A 23,830-nucleotide genomic window follows, 5' to 3' on the forward strand; every position below is an offset into this window, starting at 1 on the left:
ATTGGTGTTTTTCTTTCTGGCTTACTTCACTCTGTATAATAGGCTCCAGTTTCATCCACCTCATTAGAACTGATTCAAATGTATTCTTTTTAACGGCTGAATAATACTCCATTGTGTATATGTACCACAGCTTTCTTATCCATTCATCTGCTGATGGACATCTAGGTTGCTTCCATGTCCTGGCTATTATAAACAGTGCTGCGATGAACATTGGGGTACTCGTGTCTCTTTCCCTTCTGGTTTTCTCAGTGTGTATGCCCAGCAGTGGGATTGCTGGATCATAAGGCAGGTCTATTTCCAGTTTTTTAAGGAATCTCCACACTGTTCTCCATAGTGGCTGTACTAGTTTGCATTCCCACCAACAGTGTAAGAGGGTTCCCTTTTCTCCACAGCCTCTCCAGCATTTATTACTTGTAGACTTTTGGATCGCAGCCATTCTGACTGGCGTGAAATGGTACCTCATAGTGGTTTTGATTTGCATTTCTCTGATAATGAGTGATGTTGAGCATCTTTTCATGTGTTTGTTAGCCATCTGTATGTCTTCTTTGGAGAAATGTCTATTTAGTTCTTTGGCCCATTTTTTGATTGGGTCATTTATTTTTCTGGAGTTGAGCTGTAGGAGTTGCTTGTATATTCTCGAGATTAGTTGTTTGTCAGTTGCTTCATTTGCTATTATTTTCTCCCATTCTGAAGGCTGTCTTTTCACCTTGCTAATAGTTTCCTTTGATGTGCAGAAGCTTTTAAGGTTAATTAGGTCCCATTTGTTTATTTTTGCTTTTATTTCCAATATTCTGGGAGGTGGGTCATAGAGGATCCTGCTGTGATGTATGTCAGAGAGTGTTTTGCCTATGTTCTCCTCTAGGAGTTTTAGAGTTTCTGGTCTTATGTTTAGATCTTTAATCCATTTTGAGCTTATTTTTGTGTATGGTGTTAGAAAGTGTTCTAGTTTCATTCTTTTACAAGTGGTTGACCAGAGTTCCCAGCACCACTTGTTAAAGAGATTGTCTTTAATCCATTGTATATTCTTGCCTCCTTTGTCGAAGATAAGGCGTCCATATGTGCGTGGATTTATCTCTGGGCTTTCTATTTTGTTCCATTGATCTGTATTTCTGTCTTTGTGCCAGTACCATACTGTCTTGATAACTGTGGCTTTGTAGTAGAGCCTGAAGTCAGGTGGGTTGATTCCTCCAGTTCCATTCTTCTTTCTCAAGATCGCTTTGGCTATTCGAGGTTTTTTGTTTTTCCATACAAATTGTGAAATTATTTGTTCTAGCTCTGTGAAGAATGCTGTTGGTAGCTTGATAGGGATTGCATTGAATCTATAGATTGCTTTGGGTAGTATACTCATTTTCACTACATTGATTCTTCCAATCCATGAACATGGTATATTTCTCCATCTGTTAGTGTCCTCTTTGATTTCTTTCACCAGTGTTTTATAGTTTTCTATATATAGGTCTTTAGATTCTTTAGGTAGATATATTCCTAAGTATTTTATTCTTTCCGTTGCAATGGTGAATGGAATTGTTTCCTTAATTTCTCTTTCTGTTTTCTCATTATTAGTGTATAGGAATGCAAGGGATTTCTGTGTGTTGATTTTATATCCTGCAACTTTACTATAGTCATTGATTAGTTCTAGTAATTTTCTGGTGGAGTCTTTAGGGTTTTCTATGTAGAGGATCATGTCATCTGCAAACAGTGAGAGCTTTACTTCTTCTTTTCCAATTTGGATTCCTTTTATTTCTTTTTCTGTTCTGATTGCTGTGGCCAAAACTTCCAAAACTATGTTGAATAGTAATGGTGAAAGTGGGCACCCTTGTCTTGTTCCTGACTTTAGAGGAAATGCTTTCAATTTTTCACCATTGAGGATAATGTTTGCTGTGGGTTTGTCATATATAGCTTTTATTATGTTGAGGTATGTTCCTTCTATTCCTGCTTTCTGGAGAGTTTTGATCATAAATGGATGTTGAATTTTGTCAAAGGCTTTCTCTGCATCTATTGAGATAATCATATGGCTTTTATTTTTCAATTTGTTAATGTGGTGTATTACATTGATTGATTTGCGGATATTGAAGAATCCTTGCATCCCTGGGATAAAGTCCACTTGGTCATGGTGTATGATCTTTTTAATGTGTTGTTGGATTCTGATTGCTAGAATTTTGTTAAGGATTTTTGCATCTATGTTCATCAGTGATATTGGCCTGTAGTTTTCTTTTTTTGTGGCATCTTTGTCAGGTTTTGGTATTAGGGTGATGGTGGCCTCATAGAATGAGTTTGGAAGTTTACCATCCTCTGCAATTTTCTGGAAGAGTTTGAGCAGGATAGGTGTTAGCTCTTCTCTAAATTTTTGGTAGAATTCAGCTGTGAAGCCGTCTGGACCTGGGCTTTTGTTTGCTGGAAGATTTTTTATTACAGTTTCAATTTCCGTGCTTGTGATGGGTCTGTTAAGATTTTCTATTTCTTCCTGATCGAGTTTTGGAAAGTTGTACTTTTCTAAGAATTTGTCCATTTCTTCCTCGTTGTCCATTTTATTGGCATATAATTGTTGATAGTAGTCTCTTATGATCCTTTGTATTTCTGTGTTGTCTGTTGTGATCTCTCCATTTTCATTTCTAATTTTATTGATTTGATTTTTCTCCCTTTGTTTCTTGATGAGTCTGGCTAATGGTTTGTCAATTTTATTTATCCTTTCAAAGAACCAGCTTTTGGTTTTGTTGATTTTTGCTATAGTCTCTTTTGTTTCTTTTGCATTTATTTCTGCTCTAATTTTTAAGATTTCTTTCCTTCTACTAACCCTGGGGTTCTTCATTTCTTCCTTTTCTAGTTGCTTTAGGTGTAGAGTTAGGTTATTTATTTGATTTTTTTCTTGTTTCTTGAGGTGTGCCTGTATGGCTATGAACTTTCCCCTTAGGACTGCTTTTACCGTGTCCCACAGGTTTTGGGTTGTTGTGTTTTCATTTTCATTTGTTTCTATGCAAATTTTGATTTCTTTTTTGATTTCTTCTGTGATTTGTTGGTTATTCAGCAGCGTGTTGTTCAGCCTCCATATGTTGGATTTTTTAATAGTTTTTCTCCTGTAATTGAGATCTAATCTTACTGCATTGTGGTCAGAAAAGATGCTTGGAATGATTTCTATTTTTTTGAATTTACCAAGGCTAGCTTTATGGCCCAGGATGTGATCTATCCTGGAGAAGGTTCCATGTGCGCTTGAGAAGAAGGTGAAATTCATTGTTTTGGGATGAAATGTCCTATAGATATCAATTAGGTCTAACTGGTCTATTGTATCGTTTAAAGTTTGTGTTTCCTTGTTAATTTTCTGTTTAGTTGATCTATCCATAGGTGTGAGTGGGGTATTAAAGTCTCCCACTATTATTGTGTTATTGTTAATTTCTTCTTTCATACTTGTTAGCATTTGTCTTACATACTGCGGTGCTCCCGTGTTGGGTGCATATATATTTATAATTGTTATATCTTCTTCTTGGATTGATCCTTTGATCATTATGTAGTGACCATCTTTGTCTCTTTTCACAGTCTTTGTTTTAAAGTCTATTTTATCTGATATGAGTATTGCTACTCCTGCTTTCTTTTGGTCCCTATTTGCATGGAAAATCTTTCTCCAGCCCTTCACTTTCAGTCTGTATGTGTCCCCTGTTTTGAGGTGGGTCTCTTGTAGACAACATATGCAGGGGTCTTGTTTTTGTATCCATTCAGCCAGTCTTTGTCTTTTGGTTGGGGCATTCAACCCATTTACGTTTAAGGTAATTACTGATAAGTATGACCCTGTTGCCATTTACTTTATTGTTTTGGGTTCGAATTTATACACAATTTTTGTGTTTCCTGTCTAGAGAATATCCTTTAGTATTTGTTGGAGAGCTGGTTTGGTGGTGCAGAATTCTCTCAGCTTTTGCTTGTCTGAAAAGCTTTTGATTTCTCCTTCATACTTGAATGAGATCCTTGCTGGGTACAATAATCTGGGCTGTAGGTTATTTTCTTTCATCATTTTAAGTATGTCTTGCCATTCCCTCCTGGCTTGAAGAGTTTCTATTGAAAGATCAGCTGTTATCCTTATGGGAATTCCCTTGTGTGTTATTTGTTGTTTTTCCCTTGCTGCTTTTAATATTTGTTCTTTGTGTTTGATCTTTGTTAATTTGATTACTATGTGTCTTGGGGTGTTTCGCCTTGGGTTTATCCTGTTTGGGACTCTCTGGGTTTCTTGGACTTGGGTGATTATTTCCTTCCCCATTTTAGGGAAGTTTTCAACTATTATCTCCTCAAGTATTTTCTCATGGTCTTTCTTTTTGTCTTCTTCTTCTGGGACCCCTATGATTCGAATGTTGTAGCATTTAATATTGTCCTGGAGGTCTCTGAGATTGTCCTCATTTCTTTTAATTCGTTTTTCTTTTATCCTCTCTGATTCATTTATTTCTACCATTCTATCTTCTAATTCACTAATCCTATCTTCTGCCTCTGTTATTCTACTATTTATTGCCTCCAGAGTGTTTTTAATTTCACTTATTGCATTATTCATTATATATTGACCCTTTTTTATTTCTTCTAAGTCCTTGTTAAACCTTTCTTGCATCTTCTCAATCCTTGCCTCCAGGCTATTTATCTGTGATTCCATTTTAATTTCAAGATTTTGGATCAATTTCACTATCATTATTCGGAATTCTTTATCAGGTAGATTCCCTATCTCTTCCTCTTTTGTTTGGTTTGGTGGGCATTTATCCTGTTCCTTTATCTGCTGGGTATTCCTCTGTCTCTTCATCTTGTTTAAATTGCTGAGTTTGGGGTGTCCTTTCTGTATTCTGGCAGTTTGTGGAGTTCTCTTTATTGTGGCGTTTCCTCACTGTGTGTGGGTTTGTACAGGTGGCTTGTCAAGGTTTCCTGGGTAGGGAAGCTTGTGTCGATGTTCTGGTGGATGGAGCTGTATTTCTTCTCTCTGGAGTGTAATGAAATGTCCAGTAATGAGTTATGAGATGTCTATGGTTTTGGGGTGACTTTGGGCAGCCTGTATCTTGAAGCTCAGGGCTGTGTTCCTTTGTTGCTGGAGAATTTGCTTGTTATGTCTTTCCCTGGAACTTGTTAGCCCTTGTGTGGTGCTTGGTTTCAGTGTCGGTATGGAGGCGTTTGATGAGCTCCTGTCAATTAATGTTCCTTGGAGTCAGGAGTTCCCTGGAGTCAGGGATTGGACTTAAGCCTCCTACTTCCAGTTATCGGTCTTAATTTTACAGTAGTTTCAAAACTTCTCCTTCTATACAGCACCACTGATAAAACATCTACGTTAAAGAAGAAAAGTTTCTCTACTGTGAGGGTCACTCAGAAAGGTTCACAGCGTTACATGGAGAAGAGAAGAGGGAGGAGGGAGTTAGAGGTGACCCAAATGAGATGAGGTGGAATCCATAGTGGAGAGAGTGGGCTAGCCAGTAGTCACTTCCTTATGTGCACTCCACAACTGGACCACTCAGAGATGTTCACGGAGTTATACAGGGAAGAGAAGAAGGAGGCAGGAGACAGAGGTGGCCAGAAGGATAAAAGGGGGAAATGAAAAGGAGGGAGACAGATCCAGCCAGTAATCAGTTCCTTAAGTGTTCTCCACCGTCTGGAACACACAGAAATTCACAGAGTTGGGTAGAGTAGAGAGGGGTTAGGGAGGAGATACAGGTGACCTGGTGGAGAAAATGGAGAGTCCAAAGGGAGAGAGAGCAGTCAAGCCAGTAATCTCGTACACTAGTGAAAAATGGGTCCTGAAGATTGGGTTCTTAAAGGTACAAAATTGGTAACAAATACATAAAAACAAAAATTAGAAATCTAGAGTAGAGTTTGGAATTTCAAAAATGTGATGTTAATGAAAAGGAGAAGGAAAAGAAAGAGAGAAAAAACGAACAAAGAAAAACAAACAAGGTCGTGAAAGTAATAAAGAAACTACAGGTACAAAATTGATAACTAATACCAAACAGCAAAAATTAAAAATCTAGAGTAGAGTTTGGAATTTCAAAAATACAACGTTTAAAAAAAAAAAAAAAAGAAGAAGAAGAAGAAAAATAGAGAGAGAAAACAAACCAACAAAAACAATGTCGCAAAAATTATAAATAAAATACAGGTACAAAATTGATATCAAATACCAAAAAGCATAAATTAAAAATCTTGAGTAGAGTTTGGAATTGCAGATATACGATGTTATATAAAAGAAGAGAAAGAAACAGAGGAAAAAAAAAGTCACAGCAATTATGAAAAAAACTATAGGTACAAAATTGATAACATATATCAAAAGGCTAAAATTAAAAATCTAGAGTAGAGTTTGGAATTTCAAAAATACAATGTTAAAGAAAAGAAGAAAAAGAAAAAAGAAAAAAAAAAAAAACCACGGTCAAAAAATTATAAAATATATATATGAAGTTTGCTGAAGAAGAAAAAAAAAATAGGGTCTTTTTTTTTTTTTTTTTTGCAAAGTAATAGTTATAAAAGTGAAAATTAAAGGACAATAAAGGACTTAAAAAAAATTTTTTTTTAATTAAAAAAAAGAAAGAAAGAAAGATTGATCGTAAAAATAGTAAAAATATATCTAGGTCTTTCTCTGGTTTTGTTGTGAGTATTGTGGGTTCAGTTCATTTTTGGCAGTTCCTTAGTCCGACTTATATTTCTCAAGATCTATAGGCCCCTTCCTATATAATCCGTAGTAACCACAGGATTTTAATCTATGGCCTGTAGCTTCCAAGGCGTTTCCCTCTGTTACAGCTTCTTCTGTTTGCTGGTCTCTTCAGTGTCTGGTTCCCGCCCTGACACAAAGGGGATGGTTGAGGACACTTTTTTTTTTTTTTTAGGCTCACTTGTTCAGCCGCGCTGTGGGGAGGGAGGGAGGGATGCTGCAAACAGATAACACTGGCGTGCGCTCGCAGTGCCTCAGCCACACTGGGTCTGCCCCCGCTCACGGCGCGTGTAGCCTCCCTGCCCACACTGCTCGGGGTCTAGGTTGTTCCGCCGGGAACAATCAGAGGCCGGCCCTGGGCTGAGCTCCCAGGTCCAAGCCGCTCAGGTTCAGGCACTCGGGTAGTCCTCAGAGGTGCAGACTCGGTTGGGCCTGCGTTTTGGGTTCTTCCCAGATCCGAGCAGCTCAGGTGATGAGGTGTTTGGCGGGGGCCAATGCTGCGACTTATCGCCTCCCCGCCACTCGGTTATCTCCTTTCGAAGAGTTGGGCTGCTTTTCTGGGTGCCTGATGTCCTCTGCCGGCATTCAGAAGTTGTTTTGTGGAATTTACTCGACGTTTAAATGCTCTTTTGATGAATTTGTGGGGGAGAAAGTGTTCTCCCCGTCCTACTCCTCCGCCATCTTGGCTCCTCCTCTCTCTTTTATAGATTATTACAAGATACTGAGTATAGTTTCCTGTGCTAAACAACATGTCATTGATTTTTTTTTTTTTTTTTTATAATAGCAATGTCAGTATGTTAACCTCAAACTCCTAATTTATTCCTCCCCACACCCTTTCCCATTTGGTAACCCTAAGTTTTGTTTTCTATGTACGTGAGTCTGTTTTTTTTTGTAAGTTCATTGGTATCATTTGTTAGATTCCACATGTAAGTGATATCACGTATGTCTTTCTCTAACTAACTTGACTTTTGTATGATGATCACATGTTGCTGCAAATGGCATTATTTCATTATTTTTATGGCTGGGTAATATTCCATTATATGCATACAGCATCTTCTTTATCTGTCATCTGTCAATGGACGTTTAGGTTGCTTCCAAGTCTTGGCTATTGTGAATAGTGCTACCGTGAATACTGGGGTGCATGCATTCTTTTGAGCCATGGTTTTCCCTGGGTATATGCCTAGGAGTGGGATTGCTGGATCATATGGTAGCTGTATTTGTAGATTTTTAAGGAGTCTTCACACTGTTCTTCATAGCGGCTGCACCAATTTCTTTCCCACCAACAGTTTTACAGTAGTTCTAATTGATATTACCAGAAAAAAGGCCAGCATGTGTTTATCTCAATTGCCTCAAAGATATGGTTAGATCTACATTTCTGTTTGTATAATTTTTTTCCTTGTGTTGATTTTTTTTTTAGTGCGTAGTTTTTAGGAAATCTTTACAAAATGTTTACAGTGATGCTGCTTTTTAACAACAGCAATTTTGGGGATACACCCATTAGTGTAGTTCTGAGAGGAATAACAAAGCTCTATCTTTAGCCATGTCACATCACTAACAAGGCAGGAATCTTGGTATATAGTTTTCTGCCACCTTGATGATATTTAGTTATTTTGAGGAGATACGTCTTTTTATTTCAAAGAAAGTATCTATGGAACAGGCCTAATAACTAACATTTTCTGAAGCCCACACAGAGTAAGTAACTAACAAAAGAACAATTTTAAGTGGCACCTGGGCTGATGGGAGGCCACACAAGGTAGCAGAGGCTGCCCTGGTGCCAGACTGCTCAGCGTCAGTGTCAAATGACAACTCTGTATTAGCTCTGACAACTCGGGCAAGTTGTCCCCTGCCCACAACTCAGTTTCTTTATCTGGAGCATGTGAGAACAGCATTTTTAACTCCCTTAAAATACAGCGCCTGGGCACCTAGTCAGCATTCTGTAAACATTGCTTGTATAAAAATATGCATTTTTACTACATTATTTTTCTTTCAAAGAAAGCTGTCTCACACTGATGCACAGAAGAATCCCCACAGATTAGAAAATAAGACAGGAGGACAATAGAAAACCAAAGTTAGCCTCACCAGACCCCAAAGCTTTGTGAAAACTCGTGGTTGGTCAAGATTAGTTTAAGATCTGAGGGCTCCATAACCAATCAACAGGAATTGTGGGCTTATGCTCAGCAGCTTGCTGGGTGTGTGATGGTGTTTTGGTTCACATGTCTGCTTTTTCTGTCCCCTTACTCATTGGCTTCCCCTGCTTGCTAGGACAGTCGATCCTTGAACAATGCTGACCCCCTGCATAGTCGAAAATCAGTGTTTAACTTTTGGTTCCCCTCAGACTTAACTAAGAATAGCCTAGTTTTGACCAATAATGAGTCAAAATTTGATGCAATAATGAGTGGTCAATGGATATACAGTTTGTGTGTTATATATATTGTATAATATATTCCTACAAGAAAGTAAGCTAGAAAAAAGAGTTAAGAAAAATCATAAGGAAGAAAAAATATGCTTACAGGACTGTATTCTATCGATCCTGTGAGTTTGTCATCTCTACAAGATGAATCATCTGTCAATACCTACATTGGTATTGTGTACCTATATCCATATCGTCTTACATGTTACAGAACACACATATTACCAACATTAGACATAAAAAAACTGAAAAGATAATGTGAAAAAAATTCATATTTCTTTACAGGTATAATGATTCATACGTTGATAAAAAGAAGCAACAATCATGAAGCAGCAAAAAATGAATTCATGATTGCTGCTTTTTATCAGTGATTGAATGATTGCTTCTTTTTTTAGCATGATTGTTTTCTGGTGTCCTAGAGCAATCGACAGGACTGTCCCACAAGAGCCTAGCCTATGTACTAATAACTGAATTATGATGGAATTTTTATGGCATAGAGCATTACAGTCATATTCATAATATGGTATTGGTAACATTGTTACTTAAAACTGTGGTGATAGGCTGATAGGCGATTTCTTCAGTTATGAGAGAGGTATACTGTTTGGTAATGTAATTTTTTGAAAGCAAAGCTATAAAACAGAAGGCTACGCATTATATTAAATAGATCCTTATATCTCTGTAAGGATAGACTAGTATCTACATATATTTAATGCATTCATGACACATCTTAAATTTTTGATATTTTTTGGCAACATGGTTCATCTGAGAGTCTTTTCAAATTGTCTCAAATCTCCATAAAACTTTTCCAGTGTCTTTATTGATAAAATTTTGTGTAACAGTAGACCCACGCAGCTGAAGGTCATTTTGTTCAAGCCTCAACTGATAATTTTACTGGCATTGGTTCAACCTGCCATGCCCTAATTCTTTTTCTGAGAAAGAATCGGATTATCTCAAAGCATAGGTTTCAACTACGACTCTGACGCTGAAGGAACCGTCCGCCTGTGGAGTGGGCGTCACTGGAACAGGTCGCCACTGCTGCCCCAGCTGCTGCTTTGGGGGGCCTGGGTCCTGTGGTACAAAACACGCATGGGCATAGACAGGACAGTCCCTGTGACTGACGCTTTCGGTATAACTATGTATTTAGAATTTATCTTACTGAAGGTATAGTTGATTTACAATGTTGTCAATTTCTGCTGTGTAGCAGAGTGTTTCAGTTATACATATGTATATATATGCAGATTCTTTTTCACGTTCTTTTCGTTTATCGTCTATCACAGGGTAACTGTAATGATTATTATTGTGTGACCTGGAGGGCCTCAGTATGGATATTCTTATTTCAAAGGGTATATGTGTAGGTTGTGGTTCAGTTGCTAAGTCATGTCTACTCTTTGCAACCCAGTAGACTGCAGCACACCAGCCTCGCCTGTCCTATATTATCTCCCGGAGTTTGCACAGATTCATGTCCATTGAGTCGGGGATGCCGTCTAACCATCTCATCCTCTGTTGTCCCCTTCTCCTACTGCCTGCAATCTTTCCCAGCATCAGAGTCTTTTCCAGTGAGTCAGTTCTTCACATCAGGTGGCCAAAGGATTGAAGCTTCAGCATCAGTCTTTCCAGTGAATATTCAGGGTTGATTTCCTTTAGGATTGACTGGTTTGATCTCTCTGCAGTCCAATATGTAGGAGAGAAGAGCAAATAACAAGTACATAGTCTTGCTTCTGTTCTTAAATCTGCAAAGCATCTTCTACATTTCCTGGTGCCCAACAGGAAGTAATAGTGTCAGCTGTGATCAGGGATTGCTAACAGAGGTTTGTTTCTGACTCTTCACTTTCTGGTGAGGAAGGGAAACTGCTTTACATTTAGAATTTGCCGTATTGGATGTGTAGAAATTTTAGTGAGATGCAAAGATATGTTTTCGATTTGGAGACCTTGCAGGATACTTGCATAGATCTAAATGTTTGCTCTGTGTCTAGTCATGGAGGAGGTTTAATGGGGGAAATAGTGAACTTGAGTTTTTGTATTAACAGTGTATGGTGGTTAACCTTTCTTTCACTTTGATTTTTTTTATAGCTTTTGACCGTATTTGGGAATTTTCTTGAGAAACCAGTTGTCATGGAAATTTTCAGCCCACATTACAGCACACTTGTGCACATGTTCAGTGCAGAGTTGGATATGTGTAAGCAGTTGTATAATGAACACATGAGACAGGTGAGTGAGGGGGTAAAGTCTGGCACATTCACAGCATCATATTGTGGGTCAGGGTGTCAAGTAGAACTACACTGAGTGATACCTAAAGGTGAGATACAGGCACTGAAGTTGTTATGCTTTTATTTAACTGGTTTCCTTTGGATATGAATAACCTGCTTTAGGACCTCAACTCTTCTACCAACCAAGTTACTTAGCACATGTGCTTTATGTATTTATTCTGTAAAAGTACCAAAATGAGCAATTGTTCACAAGGTTGGAGTGTACTCTCATTAAATGTTCCCTTTCTTCCTCTTCACCACAATATCAATTTGCAGATTGAACAAGGAAATGTAGTTCTTAACAAGAATATGCCATTTACTTCAGGAAATATCAAATGGGCTAAAGAGGTTCTTGACCGACTTCAGATGTTTTGGTCAAACTTTGCATCTCTTCGTTATCTGTAAGTAGTTAGGCTTTCCTGGTAGCACTATCCCTATGACACAGGCAATTTTGATGTAGAGTGGTGAGCTGTTCATTTTAGTGCTTATTGCCTTATTTAACTCTTGTCATTGTCTGGCTTGTTGAGAGGGATTTATTCCCATGGTTTGGAGCATGCTTAATAGGACTTAGAACTTCCTATATTTCTATGTTTTCGGTCTTTTTTTTCCTTTTCACTTTTCCACTTCATCCAAAATATACTGATAATTTTTGTTACTATTTTTCCTTTCTCCAATAACTAGCATTCCTTTTCTGCTGCAGACTTTTATATCTTTCTCTTTTCTTTGTAGGGATAGGGATTGATAACCTGTTGCTATTTGATTTAAATGTTTGGCATTCCATTTATTTTATAACTATCTTTTTTAAATAAAGACCGGGAAGAAGCATTGTTTGACCTTTATTGGTTTTCTTCCTGGTTTATAGTGTATTTTCTTACATTTTCTAGTGTGTATTATTATAAAGTAATTAAGCTGAAGCCTCTCTAATATATAGAAAAACCATATTCCTACAGATTCTTGGAGAGTCCTGATGATGCCTTGGTTTATCAGAAGTATGTTGAGATGACAACTTTGCTGAACCAATTTGAAGATCATATCTATAATGAATGGAAAAGTAATGTGAATGAAATCTGTGAATTCAATTTGAATCAGCCCTTGGTTAAATTCAGTGCCACAAGTGGTCGTCTTAGTGTCAACTTTGACCCAAAGGTAGGGTTTAATGTTTTTAAAATGTTTTACAAATGCCCTTTTTATTATAAGTGTAAGCCTAATACCTCTAGTCATTTATAATTTTATTTTGGGAAAATGTCAGAGCTATGAGGACTGTAACTTAAAACAGCTTCTTTATGTCTGCTTTAAAGATTTGTTTACCAAATTTTATATCAATTATTTTCTTATTTTGTCTTGTAATTATTTATTTACTACTTCCACTTGACTGGATAATGAGTTACTTGAGAGTCAGGTCCATCGTATTTCATCTTTGTGTTTGTGTGTCTAACATAGTATTTGGCCCTTGATAACATTCAATAGATGTCAGTTTAATTGAACAGAATCAGTAGTCTTTGATCAATTTTTTTCTGGCTTATGTTTTCTGGCCCTGTCTCATGGTAGTCCAACTTTATGCCTAGGAGGTGAGAAAATTAGTCTTACTGACTTTATTTTTTATTTATTTATTTATTTTACTTAAAATGGGTACATTTTATTATATATAAATTATACATAAATATAGTTAATTTAGAAACAAAACATAGCGGAGCAGAAACCTCCATGGGAGCCAGCGCCAGTGTAGGGAAACCTAACCTGTAATCAACAAATTGCTGGAGGCTCAGTGTGGACAAGTCTGAGAGCTGAAAACTTCAGGTGGGAGAGGTAATGCATCACATAGTGATTACGGTCAATAATACCGAGTCATAAACTTCAGAGTTGCTAAGAGACTAGATCATAATTGTTCCCGCCACAAAAAAAAAAAAGAATGATAGTTATGTGACATGATACAGCTGTTAGTGAACGCCTCGGTGATAATCACATTGTAACATATAAATGTATCAAATCAACATATAGTACACTTAATTATGACAATTGAAACTTGGTAAGAGAAAGCAAAAACACATCCTAAACTTCAGGGGTGCCCAGTCACTGGAGGTGGACTTACGCTTCTGGGAGTTTTTTACTTCCTGGAGCTCCACCAGGTCCTCACTCATGGGCAGTGAATAGTGAAAGTGAAAGTTGCTCAGTCGTGTCCAATTCTTTGCAACCTGTGGACTATACAGTCCTTGGAATTCTCCAGGCCAGAATACTGGAGTGGGTAGCCTTTCCCTTATCCAGGGAATCTTCCCAGCCCAGGTGTCCCGCATTGCAGGTGGATTCTTTACCAGTTGAGCCACAGGGGAAGCCCAAGAATACTGGAGTGGGTAGTCTATCCCTTCTCCAGCAGATCTTTCCCACCCAGGAATTGAACCGGGGTCTCCTGCATTGCAGGTGGATTCTTTACCAACTGAGCTATCAGGGAAGCCCCTCCAGTGAATCCTGGAGGAAAATACTTCCAGCAGGAGGAAGGGAAAGGACCACTTTGAAATGTGCCAGAGACTTCTGTTCTTCTCAACAAGGTCTGCTCTGAGGAGAAGCTGTCTTCCCAGGGCCTGGCCTACCTGGGGGAAGGGAAGTGCCAACTCCAGGCCACTCTAGCTATGCTATCCCACCTATGGGTGGGGAGTGAGAACCAAGAAGCACCAGTGAAGGGCATGGTCCACCAGCTCACCAAAAAATTGAGACCTGATAGCAGGATTATGCAACCCTTCCCTACCCCAAACCTTACTCTCACATCACTAAAGGTCTGTTGACTGCAGTGTATCCTGTCTACCCAGTATATCTTGTCTACCTTTCAGTAAAAGTTTACAAGGCATTCTGAAAGGCAAAAACACAGTTTGAGGAGACTAAGCATCAGAACCAGAATCAGATATGGTGGAAATGTTGGAATTATCAGGTTATGAATTTAGAAACCTACAACTAATATGTTAAGAGCTTTAATGGGAAAAGTAGACAACATGTAAAACCAGATGATGTAAAGAGAAAGATGGAAATTCTAAGAGAGAATGAAAAAGAAATGCTGGAGATCAAAGCCACTGTAACAAACATGAAGGATGCCTTTGATGGGCTCATTAGTAGACTGGACATGCCGAGGAAAGAGCTTTGAGCTTGAGGATATGATGCTAGAAACTTCCAAAACTGAAAAATAAAGAGAAAAAAGACTGAGGAAAAAATTCCCAGAACAGAACAGGATGGACTATCCAAGAACTGTGGGACAACTACAAAAGTATGATGGGTGTAATGGAAATACCAGAGGAGAAGATAGAAAGGGACAGAAGAAATGTTTGAAGCAATAATGACTGAGAATTTTCCCCGATTAATGTCAGACATCAAAGTACAGATCCAGGAAGCTCAGAGAACACTGAGCAGGATAAATCCCCTCCCCACAATCATATTCAAACTTCAGAAAGTCAAAGATAGAGAGAAACAGTCTGAAAGAAGATGGGAGGGGGGGACGCCTCACTTATAAAGGAGCAGAGGTAAGAATTGCATCTGACATCTCAGAAACCATGCAAGCAAGCAAGAAGAGAGTTCAGTGAAGAGTCTGAAGTGTTAAAGGGAAAAAACAAAAGCAAAGCACCAACTTAGAATTCTGTACCCTGTGGAATTATCCTTCACGAGTGAAAGAGAAATACTTTCTCAAACAAAAATTGAAGGAATTTATTGCCAGAAATGTTACCTTGCAAGAAATGTTAAAAAGTTCTTCAGACAGAAGGAAAACTATATAGGAGTCTCACTGACTTTAATAGTCACAGGCTGTACCCAAGTTCTGATTCATTTTCTGAAATACTACAAAGAATAGCATCACCTAATTTTTCTTATTAACCTCAGGACATGTGTATAAATGTATAACCTGGAGACCTGAGGATTTTCTCTACCTTCTGATTGCATAAAACCAATTTATAAAAAATGAATTTCTGAGATGTTTTGGAGATAATCCCTACAATTCTGCCACAAGGGATTATAAACACACAAACTGTAGTGTACTAGTTAAACCATGGAGTGACAACCTGAGGAAGTCAGTTGGGTCACCTTCTAAAGCGTGTTGCGTGGTCTCTTCCTCAGAACCTTGAATTAAGGCTACAGTCAGTTCTGCTCTGACATGACATATGCATTCCTAAAAATCACTTCACAATGAAAGGCTGCACAATAAAAAGTACAGGACTGATGGGGAAATGTGAGGGTTAGGGCACAGTGCTCAAAAACTTTGTCAGTGATAATAAAAAATAAATGTCAGACAGAACAACAAATACCGTGTGTGATATCATTTATATGGGGAATCTAACAAATATAACACATGAGCAAATATAACAAAAGGAAACAGACTCACAGATACAGAAAGCAAAATAGTGGTTACTACTGGGGAGAGGAAAGGGGTGGGACAAGCCAGGGGTAGGGGGTTAAAAGATTCGAACTATTAGGTATAATATAAGCTACAAGGATATATATTGTATAACATGGGGAATACAGCAAATGCTTTACAATAACTACAAATGAAGTGTAACCTTTAAAAATTGTGAACATACTGTACACCGGTAACTTATATAACATTGCACAGCAACTATACTCTAATAAGAAAAAACAGAAACAAAACCAGGAGAAAGGGTAGCATACTTTTTTATACATTTTAAATGGCTAGGTAATAGATAAATTCTCCAATGAAGTGACACTTTCTCTTGACAAAGACACGAAGTTTGTTCAGAAGTACGTTACGACTTGTGTGTTACTGTGAAGTGGGGGAAGGAGGGTCGTTTGAAACCAGACAAAAGTTCCGCCATCAGCAGTGGATGGGTGTGTCATCACTCACGTGTAAATGGCAGTGGATGTTTATGACGTGTGCGTGTGAAAATTTTGTCTTCCTAATGAAACCTTCAGTTTAGTTGGGTGCAGTTTTTAGCATTTACATAGCATTTCTTGTGGATAAATCTGCAGATAAGCAAAGACAAAACTTGTGGCATACTCAGATTCCTCTCTGGTATATAATGATGTCGTGTTTTCAAAATAAGCATTATAACAGAACTAACAGTGCTGGGAAAAGGTCGAGGTCCATTTGTGGCCTTCCATTTCAGACCTTCATGTGGATGTTGCTTGAATTCTTTCTCTGACAGCCACAACCAGTGATTTCTGCCTGTATTATTACTTTTTTAAGCTAATTTTGTATTGGGGTATAGCTAATAAACAATGTTGTGATAGTTTCAGATGAACAGCGAAGGGACTTAACTATACATATACATGTGTCCATCCTCCTCCAAAACCCCCTCTCATCCAGGCTGGTACCTAACTCTGAGTAGAGTTCTGTGTGCTATACAGTAGGCTTATCTATTGTAAATATAGCAGTGGGTACCTGAACTTCCCAAACTCCCTAACTATTCCTTCCCCCTGGCAACCATAAGTTCATCTTCTAAGTCTGTGAGTCTCTCTCTGTTTTGTAAGTAACTTATCTACCTTTATTAGTTATATACTTCTATGTCATATGGAATGTATTATTATTGCTTTGAAAAAGCATAAGAAACAAAAACCTCTCTGCCCTGACAGTTTGAAAATATGATAATCACTTGACCTTGGACTTCTAACCTCCAGACTGTGTAAAATAAATTTCTGTTGTTTAAGCCAAAAAAAGAGAAATTACAAGCATTTTGATGTTAACTTGTGTTAAAATAGAATGGTATCCTTCAGTCAGTTCAGTTCAGTCACTCAGTCATGTCTGACTGTTTGTGACCCCATGGACTGCAGCACCCCAGGCCTCCCTGTTCATCACCAACTCCCAGAGCTTGCTCAAACTCATGTCCATTGAGTCTGTGATTCCATTCAACCATCTCATCCTCTGTCATCCCCTTCTCCTCCTGCCTTCAATCTTTCCCAGCATTAAGGTCTTTTCCAGTGAATCAGTTCTTCACATCAGGTGGCCAGAGTATTGGAGTTTCAACTTTACCATCAATCCTTCCAATGAATATTCAGGACTGATTTCCTTTAGGATGGACTGGTTGAATCTCTTTGCAGTCCAAGGGACTCTCAAGAGTCTCCTCTAACACCACAGTTCAAAAGCATCAGTTCTTTGGCATTCAGCTTTCTTTATATTTCAACTCTCAGATCCATACATGACTACTGGAAAAACCATAGCTTTGACTAGATGGATATCCTTAAAATATGTAATAATTCTTGCTTTTCTTTTAATAGCTAGTGGCCATATTAAGAGAAGTGAAATACCTTTTGATGTTGAAGAAATCAGACATACCAGATTCAGCCTTCGCCATCTTCAAAAAAAGAAACACTCTCTTAAAGGTCTGTGTTTTCAGATATTGGGGCAGATTTTGAAAAGAAATAGTTGGAATTTTAATTATTAACATGTAGACCTATGATACTTTCATGGCTCCAAGAGAAAGCAGCTGTAACATATGTGGTGCTTTTTGTTTTGGGGTTTTCTTTCGCTCAGTACATTGGAAATCTTGAACTTCTTGTGCACGGATATAATAAGCTGAAACAGACTCTTCTGGAAGTTGAATACCCACTGATTGAGGACGAGCTGAGGACTGTGGATGAGGAACTGCAGGCAGCCGCCACATTGCTGACGTGGCAGGATGACTGCTGGGGGGATATCGAGAGGGTAAGGATGGCCACCTCAGAGCTGGAGCGCAGAGTGGAGCATGCGCAGAATAATGTCAGAGTGATCCAGCAGACCATGCGGGCCTGGGCCGAGTGCCCGCTCCTTCCCAGGAGAGAACACAGGCGGGAGACCACCGTGACTTGGGAGGACAAGAGTGAATTATTTACGAAAAAATACAAGCGAATCCGGGAAGATGGCTGCAAGATACACAACTTGGTTGAGGTACTTGCCTTTTTTTTTTTAATTTCTATTTGTTTATTTGCTGCACCAGGTCTTAGTCGCAACATGTAGGATCCTCCTTGTAGCATGTGGGCTTCTCGGTAGTTGTGTTGTGCAGGCACCAGAGCATGCAGACTCAGTAGTTAGTGTTCAGGCTCGTAGTTGCTGTGCGATGCCTGGGATCTTAGTTCTCTGACCACGGATGGAGCCTGTGTCCCCTTCATTGGAAAGCGAATCCTTACCCACTGGACCAACAGGAAGTTACCAAGCCCCCCAGCCATACTTGCTTTTAAGACTTCAAAGTTTATAGCAGCTCCTTTCATTAAGTTTGTTTCTTTTGTTCAATCACTTAGTCATTTCTGACTCTGCAACCCCATGGACTGCAGCACACCAGTCTTCCCTCTGTCCTTCACTGTCTCCCAGACTTTGCTCAAACTCATGTGCATTGAGTCAGTGATGCTGTCTAACCATCTCATTCTCTGTAGTCCCCTTCTCCTCCTACCCTCAATCTTTCTTAGCTTCAGAGTCTTTTCCAGTGAGTCAGCTCTTTGCATCAGGTGGCCAAAGTATTGGAGCTTCAGCATCAGTCCTTCCATTGAATATTCAGGGTTGATTTCCTTTAGGATACACTGGTTTGATCTCCTAGCAGTCCAAGGGACTCTCAAGAGTCTTCTCCAGCACCCCAGTTTGAAAGCATCACTTTTTTGGCGCTTAGCTTTCTTTATGGTCCAACTCTCACATCCATACATGACTACTGCAAAAACCATAGTTTTGACTGTACGGACTTTGTTGGCAAAGTGATGTCTCTGCTTTTTAATACACTGTCTGGGTGTGTCTTAGCTTTCCTTCCAGGGAACAAGTGTCTGTGAGTTTCATGGCTATAGTCACTGTCTGAAGTGATTTTGGAGCCCAAGAAAATAAAAGCTATCACTTCTTCCATTTTTTTCCCCTTCCGTTTGCTGTGAAATGATGGGGCAGATGCCATGATCTTAGTTTTTTTGAATGTTGAGTTTTAATCCAGCTTTTTCACTCTTTTCTTTCACCTTCATCAGGATGTACTTTAGTTCCTTTTCACTTTCTGCCATTAGAGTGGTACCATCTGCATGTCTGAGGTTGTTAATATTTCTCCTGGCAATCCTGATTCCAGCTTGTGATTCACACAGCCTGACATTTCTCATGATGTACTCTGCATATAAGTTAAATAAACAGGGTGACAGTATACAACCTTGTCATTCTCCTTTTCCATTTTGAACCAGTCTGTTGTTCTATGTCTGGTTCTAACTGTTGCTTCTTGACCTGCTTACAGATTTTTCAGGAGATAGGGAAGGTGGTCTGGTATTCCCATCTTTTAAAGAATTTTCCACAGTTTGTTGTGATCCACACAGTCAAAGGCTGTAGCATAGTCAGTGAAGCAGAAGTAGTTGCTTTTCTGAAACTGCCTTGCTTTCTCCATGATCTAACAAATGTTGGCAATTTGATCTCTGGTTTGTCTACCTCTTCAAGCCCCAGCTTGTACATCTTATACATTCGCATACTACTGAAGCCTAGCTTGAAGGATTTTGAACGTAACCTTGCTAGCATGTGAAAATGAGCACAATTGTTTGAACATTATTTAGCACTGCCCTTCTTTGGTATTGGAAATGAAAACTGACCTTTTCCAGTCCTCAGGCCACTGTTGAGGTTTCCAAATTTGCTGGCGTATTGAGTGCAGCACTTTAACAGCATCATCCTTTAGGATTTGAAATAGTTCAGAAGGGCTCTTTTATTGGACCTAAAAGAGCTTTATGTATGGTTTTACTAAGCATTGAAAATGGAGGAATTTGTATTACTTGCCTGTTGTTTCTTAGACCTTACTGTGCTCATTTCTGAGGGAAGAGATAGGAATATGGGATCTTTTGGTAAAACAGAGAGGCTAGAAATGGGGTTGTTGTCTTGGTCATAGTTATCACCTGTTTTGAATGCTGTCAGTAGCCACCACTGTTGGGCAAATGCTCTGTGTGACATCCATCTTGTTGACATCATCTCATGTAACCCTCTCAACCACCCCCTGAGGGTGACTCCTTCCAACAAGTACTTGAGCTTTTGAAGCAGTGATAGGCACTCTTCCAGAGTTATCAAGGTAGGAGAAGATACAAAATAAAGCAAGAGCAAAGAACAGAAGACAGAAAGCAAAGCAAACGAAAAAAAAGTCTTGTCTCTTAAACCATACACCCTTGTCAGGGAATAGAGAAAGAGAAAATAAAAAATATGTAATAGTACCTCAGTTGATTGTAGGAGCAGGGGTGAAAAATAAAGCAGAGATGGCAAGAGAGAGAATCAGTGGCAGGCAGGGTGGACATTGTATTTGAGGTGGTTAGAAGGACCTCTTTACTGAGGTAGCATTTCTGCTGAGAACTGAAAAGGAAAGCACTATGTGGAAAACAAAAGAAGGATGTTCTAGTATCAAAGTACAAAAGCTACAGAAGGAGTATCGGTCGCATGACAAAGCAATGATAAACCCGGTCAGTGTATTAAAAAGCAAAGACATCACTTTGCCAACAAAGGTCTCATAGTCAAAGCCCTGGTTTTTCCAGTAGTTATATACCGATGTGAGAGTTGGACCATAAACAAAGCTGAGTGCTAAAGAACTGGTGTTTTTGAATTGTTATGACCAACCTAGATAGCATATTAAGAAGCAGAGACATTCCTTTACCAACAAAGGTCTGTCTAGTCAAAGCTATGGTTTTTCCAGTAGTCATGTATGGATGAGAGAGTGAAACTATAAAGAAAGCTGAGAACTGAAGAATTGATGCTTTTGAACTGTGGTGTTGGAGAAGACTCTTGAGAGTCCCTTGGACTGCAAGGTCAAACCAGTCAATCCTAAAGGAAATTAACCCCAAATATTTATTGGAAGGACCAGTATTGAAGCTGAAGTTCCAATACTTTGGCTACTTGATGCAGAGAGTAGAAAAAGACCCTGATGCTGGGATAGATTAGAAGGCAAAAAGAGAAGGGGGTGGCAGAGGATGAGATGGTTGGATACCATCACCAACTCAATGGACATGAGTTTGAAAACTCTGGGAGATAATGGAGGATACAGGGAAGCCTGCTATGCTGCAGTCCATGGGGTCACAAAGAGTCACACACGACTTAGGGACTGAACAGTAATGGGTAGCATATCTAAGGATCAGTTAGAGAGCCAGCCTGCCTGAAGCGTAATTTCCAAGGGGAATAATTGCACATAATTACGTTTGAAAGGGACTAAGGATAAATCCCTGGTGGCTCAGGAAAGAATCTGCCTTCAGTGCAAGAGATCTGATATCCATCCCTGGGTCAAGAAGATCCCCTGGAGAAGGGAATGACAACCCACTCCAGTATTCTTGCTGGGAAATTCCATGGACAGAGGAACTTGCGGACTACAGCCCTTGGGGTTGCAAAGAGTCAGACATAACTGAGTGCCTGCTTTTAAGGGGCAAATCACACAGGATCAGCAGGCCATTTTGAGAACTTTGGGTTTTGCTCTAAGGGGAAATAGCAGCCAGAGACTCGCTGCTCATAGGCCTTCCCTGTTGAGTGAAATGGGAGACAGGAGATGGTAGAGAGAGAGACCATGAGGGGATGAGTCTATAATCCAGGCGATGATGGCTTAGGTCAGGGTGACAGTGGTAAAGAGTGGTCATGTGCTGGATGTATTTTGAAGGCAGAGCCAAGAATATCTTCTGTGACAAGTCAGGGGACAGAGAAGTCAAAGATGAAATTGAGGTTTTTGGTCTGGGCCACTGGGAAAATAGTTTCCCTTTACTGACATGAGGAGGGCTATGGGAGAGCAAGATGTTGTAGAGAAAAGACAGGATTTGTCTTTGGGCATGTTAGTTAGAGATGTCCACCCAAGCAGAGATTTTTGCATAGACTGGCTTTGGAATTCTGTGAAGACAGTATCTGAAAAGCAGCAAATGCATTCACTAAAAAATAACATATGGGACATTTGATATGCTGTACTGAGTGTCACAAAATAGGGAGGGAAAAAGAGAAAAATGCATATGGGTTTCAAAGACTGTTCACTTCCAAGTTTGTCTGAAATATCTAAGGAAGTATTAGTTTTCCCTACTGGTAACACTTATTAAGGCTTTGCTGACTGCCGGTGTTAGCACTCTTGGGCTGCTAGTAACAAAGTAACAAATTCTGTAACAAAGTACCACGGATGGATGTCTTAGAACAACTGAATTGTATTCTCACACAGACTGGAGGTTAAAAGTGTGAAATCAAGGTGTAGGCAGGGCCATGCTCCTGCTGAAGGCTCTCCCTAAGGCCCGGGTAGCTGGGGCTTCCCGGGTGGCTCAATGGTAAAGAATCTGCCTGCCTATGTAGGAGACGCAGGTTTGATCCCTGGGTCGGGAAGATCCCCAGGGGAAAGAAACGGCAACCCACCCCAATATTCTTGCCTGGGAAATCTCATGGATAGAGGAGTCTGGCGGGCTACAAGTCCATTGGATCTCAAAAGAGTCAGATATGACTTGCGACTAAACAAGGCTTGAAGGAATCAAAGGGATGTTATGATATGTAAAGAGAAAGTTTTTTCAGCAGTATCTTAACTTACTCATTCCGTTGACTATTCCTAGTTTGCCAAGATACTGTGAATTATGCTGTGACTTTCAGGACACACTTACGAGTGTTTATGCCTTAGAATCTGTGTCATGGAGGACAGATGATGGGTTACGATTAGCTTCTTCTATTGTATTTTCTTGATAATAAAAAACTGGACTCCCCAAACAGTAACTTGGGGGTTTAGACCAGTAAAATTTATGAATCCTGATCAAAATGCATTGAAATTGTTGCCAATATATGACTGGAAATAGTTACAAGCAAGGTTTTGCCGTGTTATTCTCACAGAATAAGGTTGGAGTTTTTCTACTAGTAAGTAAACTCTGCTTTATGCCTTTAAGTAAAAAACTAAGAAGCTTTGAAGTCACCAAGAACTGTGGAGAGCTTCCAGTTTGAGGGAATGCAACTTTAAAATAGAAATGAAGCGATTACTTGTTTCTGTAATCTGTGTTTTAAATGATTGCCCCACCTCTTATTAGCTCATCATTTTGAGCTTGGTCCTCAGACTTCCAGTGAGGAGTGTGGTTTTGGGGAAAGCCAGCAGCAGGTGGGTAAGCTCTGCCTTTTCATGCCATGCCCTTGTGGCTGTCGAATCTCAGTGCATGTCTGTAGTCAGCATCTAAGATGATAAGAAGGGCAGAACCGTGGACGATTGGGTCTGGAAGGGACCCGAGTGATCATTCAGTCACCCAAAGCTCTCCTTTCTATTTCTCTTCCTCCCTATACTGTAAATTGTTGAAACTACAACAACTTCTTGTAAGTGGCACTGTAGTGATATACACTGTCTCTTGATATGAGAAAGTAGGAACAGTGAGGAAATCACAGGTGTATTACTGTGACGTGTTGCAAAGAACCCTGCTTTGAGGAGTCAAGAGGCCTGGCTTCTGGTTCTCGTTCCTATCAATGGGATGCTGGATGCATTTTAGGTCTTTGTTTTATACCTTCAAGATGCAGAGCCTGAACTCTTTAAGATAGTCTTTGAGGATTTTTTTTCACCCCTTTGACCTCTGTACTTCTCCTTTCTGGCTTCCGCAGTGGAGACAGGACTGCTGTGCACAGCTGTCTGGGGTGTGTACTGCCCGGCTCCAGCGGTGTGGGTC

At 39.4% G+C, this 23,830-nt stretch overlaps 1 protein-coding gene across 3 annotated transcripts in view; it reads left to right on the forward strand.

Annotated features, from left to right (window-relative positions):
- The window catches only part of DNAH11 (dynein axonemal heavy chain 11), a 375,791-nt gene that overhangs the window by 43,202 nt on the left and 308,759 nt on the right, over positions 1-23,830 (forward strand). For all 3 annotated transcript variants that reach the window (XM_044946526.2, XM_044946527.2, XR_006552702.2), the window contains exons 10-14: positions 11,127-11,264; positions 11,579-11,703; positions 12,253-12,448; positions 17,504-17,608; positions 17,760-18,152. In XM_044946526.2, coding sequence (XP_044802461.2) covers positions 11,127-11,264; positions 11,579-11,703; positions 12,253-12,448; positions 17,504-17,608; positions 17,760-18,152 — 957 coding nt within the window. The remainder of the gene's footprint in view (positions 1-11,126; positions 11,265-11,578; positions 11,704-12,252; positions 12,449-17,503; positions 17,609-17,759; positions 18,153-23,830) is intronic.

This window comes from Bubalus bubalis, chromosome 8 (genome assembly GCF_019923935.1).
Source record: "Bubalus bubalis isolate 160015118507 breed Murrah chromosome 8, NDDB_SH_1, whole genome shotgun sequence".
Lineage (NCBI taxonomy): Eukaryota > Metazoa > Chordata > Mammalia > Artiodactyla > Bovidae > Bubalus > Bubalus bubalis.